Below are 433 nucleotides of genomic sequence, written 5' to 3' on the forward strand. Positions count from 1 at the left end.
GGCGCGGAGGCCTGGCGGCGGCGGGGAAAGCGCCCGCTCGCCCGCCGCGCCGCGCCGGCCGCCACCGATGCGCTGCCCCGCCGCCGCGCCATGACCCTTAGCTCGGAGATGTCCGAGGCGTCGACTCTGGCTGAGGAGACCGACATCGATGTGGTGGGCGAAGAAGACGACGAGGAGGACGACGAGGAGCCACGGACCCGCCGCCGCCGCCGCTCCTACGCCGAGGACGACGAGGAGGACGAGGACGACGACGAGGAAGAGGACGAGGAGGATGTGGGCGACCTCCACACCGCCGCCCTGCTGCCGCGGTCGCCCGTGCGCGGTGGAGGCGTAGGTGGCGGCGGCGGCGGGGCGGGCGGTGGGGACGCTGCCGGTGGCTCTCGGCCCCCCTCGCGGGGTGGCCCGCAGAAGGCGGCGGCGGGCGGCGGCGGGG

At 77.4% G+C, this 433-nt stretch overlaps 1 protein-coding gene across 1 annotated transcript in view; it reads left to right on the top strand.

The window, feature by feature from the left end:
* Nucleotides 1-90: 90 nt before the first annotated feature.
* Nucleotides 91-433, top strand: part of FOXD1 (forkhead box D1) — a 1432-nt gene continuing 1089 nt past the window's right edge. Inside the window, exon 1 of the mRNA XM_041486244.1 lies at nt 91-433. This exon is cut by the window's right edge and continues 1089 nt beyond it. Coding sequence (XP_041342178.1) covers nt 91-433 — 343 coding nt within the window.

Source organism: Pyrgilauda ruficollis, unplaced genomic scaffold (genome assembly GCF_017590135.1).
Source record: "Pyrgilauda ruficollis isolate IOZ18807 unplaced genomic scaffold, ASM1759013v1 scaffold74, whole genome shotgun sequence".
Classification (NCBI taxonomy): Eukaryota; Metazoa; Chordata; class Aves; order Passeriformes; family Passeridae; genus Pyrgilauda; species Pyrgilauda ruficollis.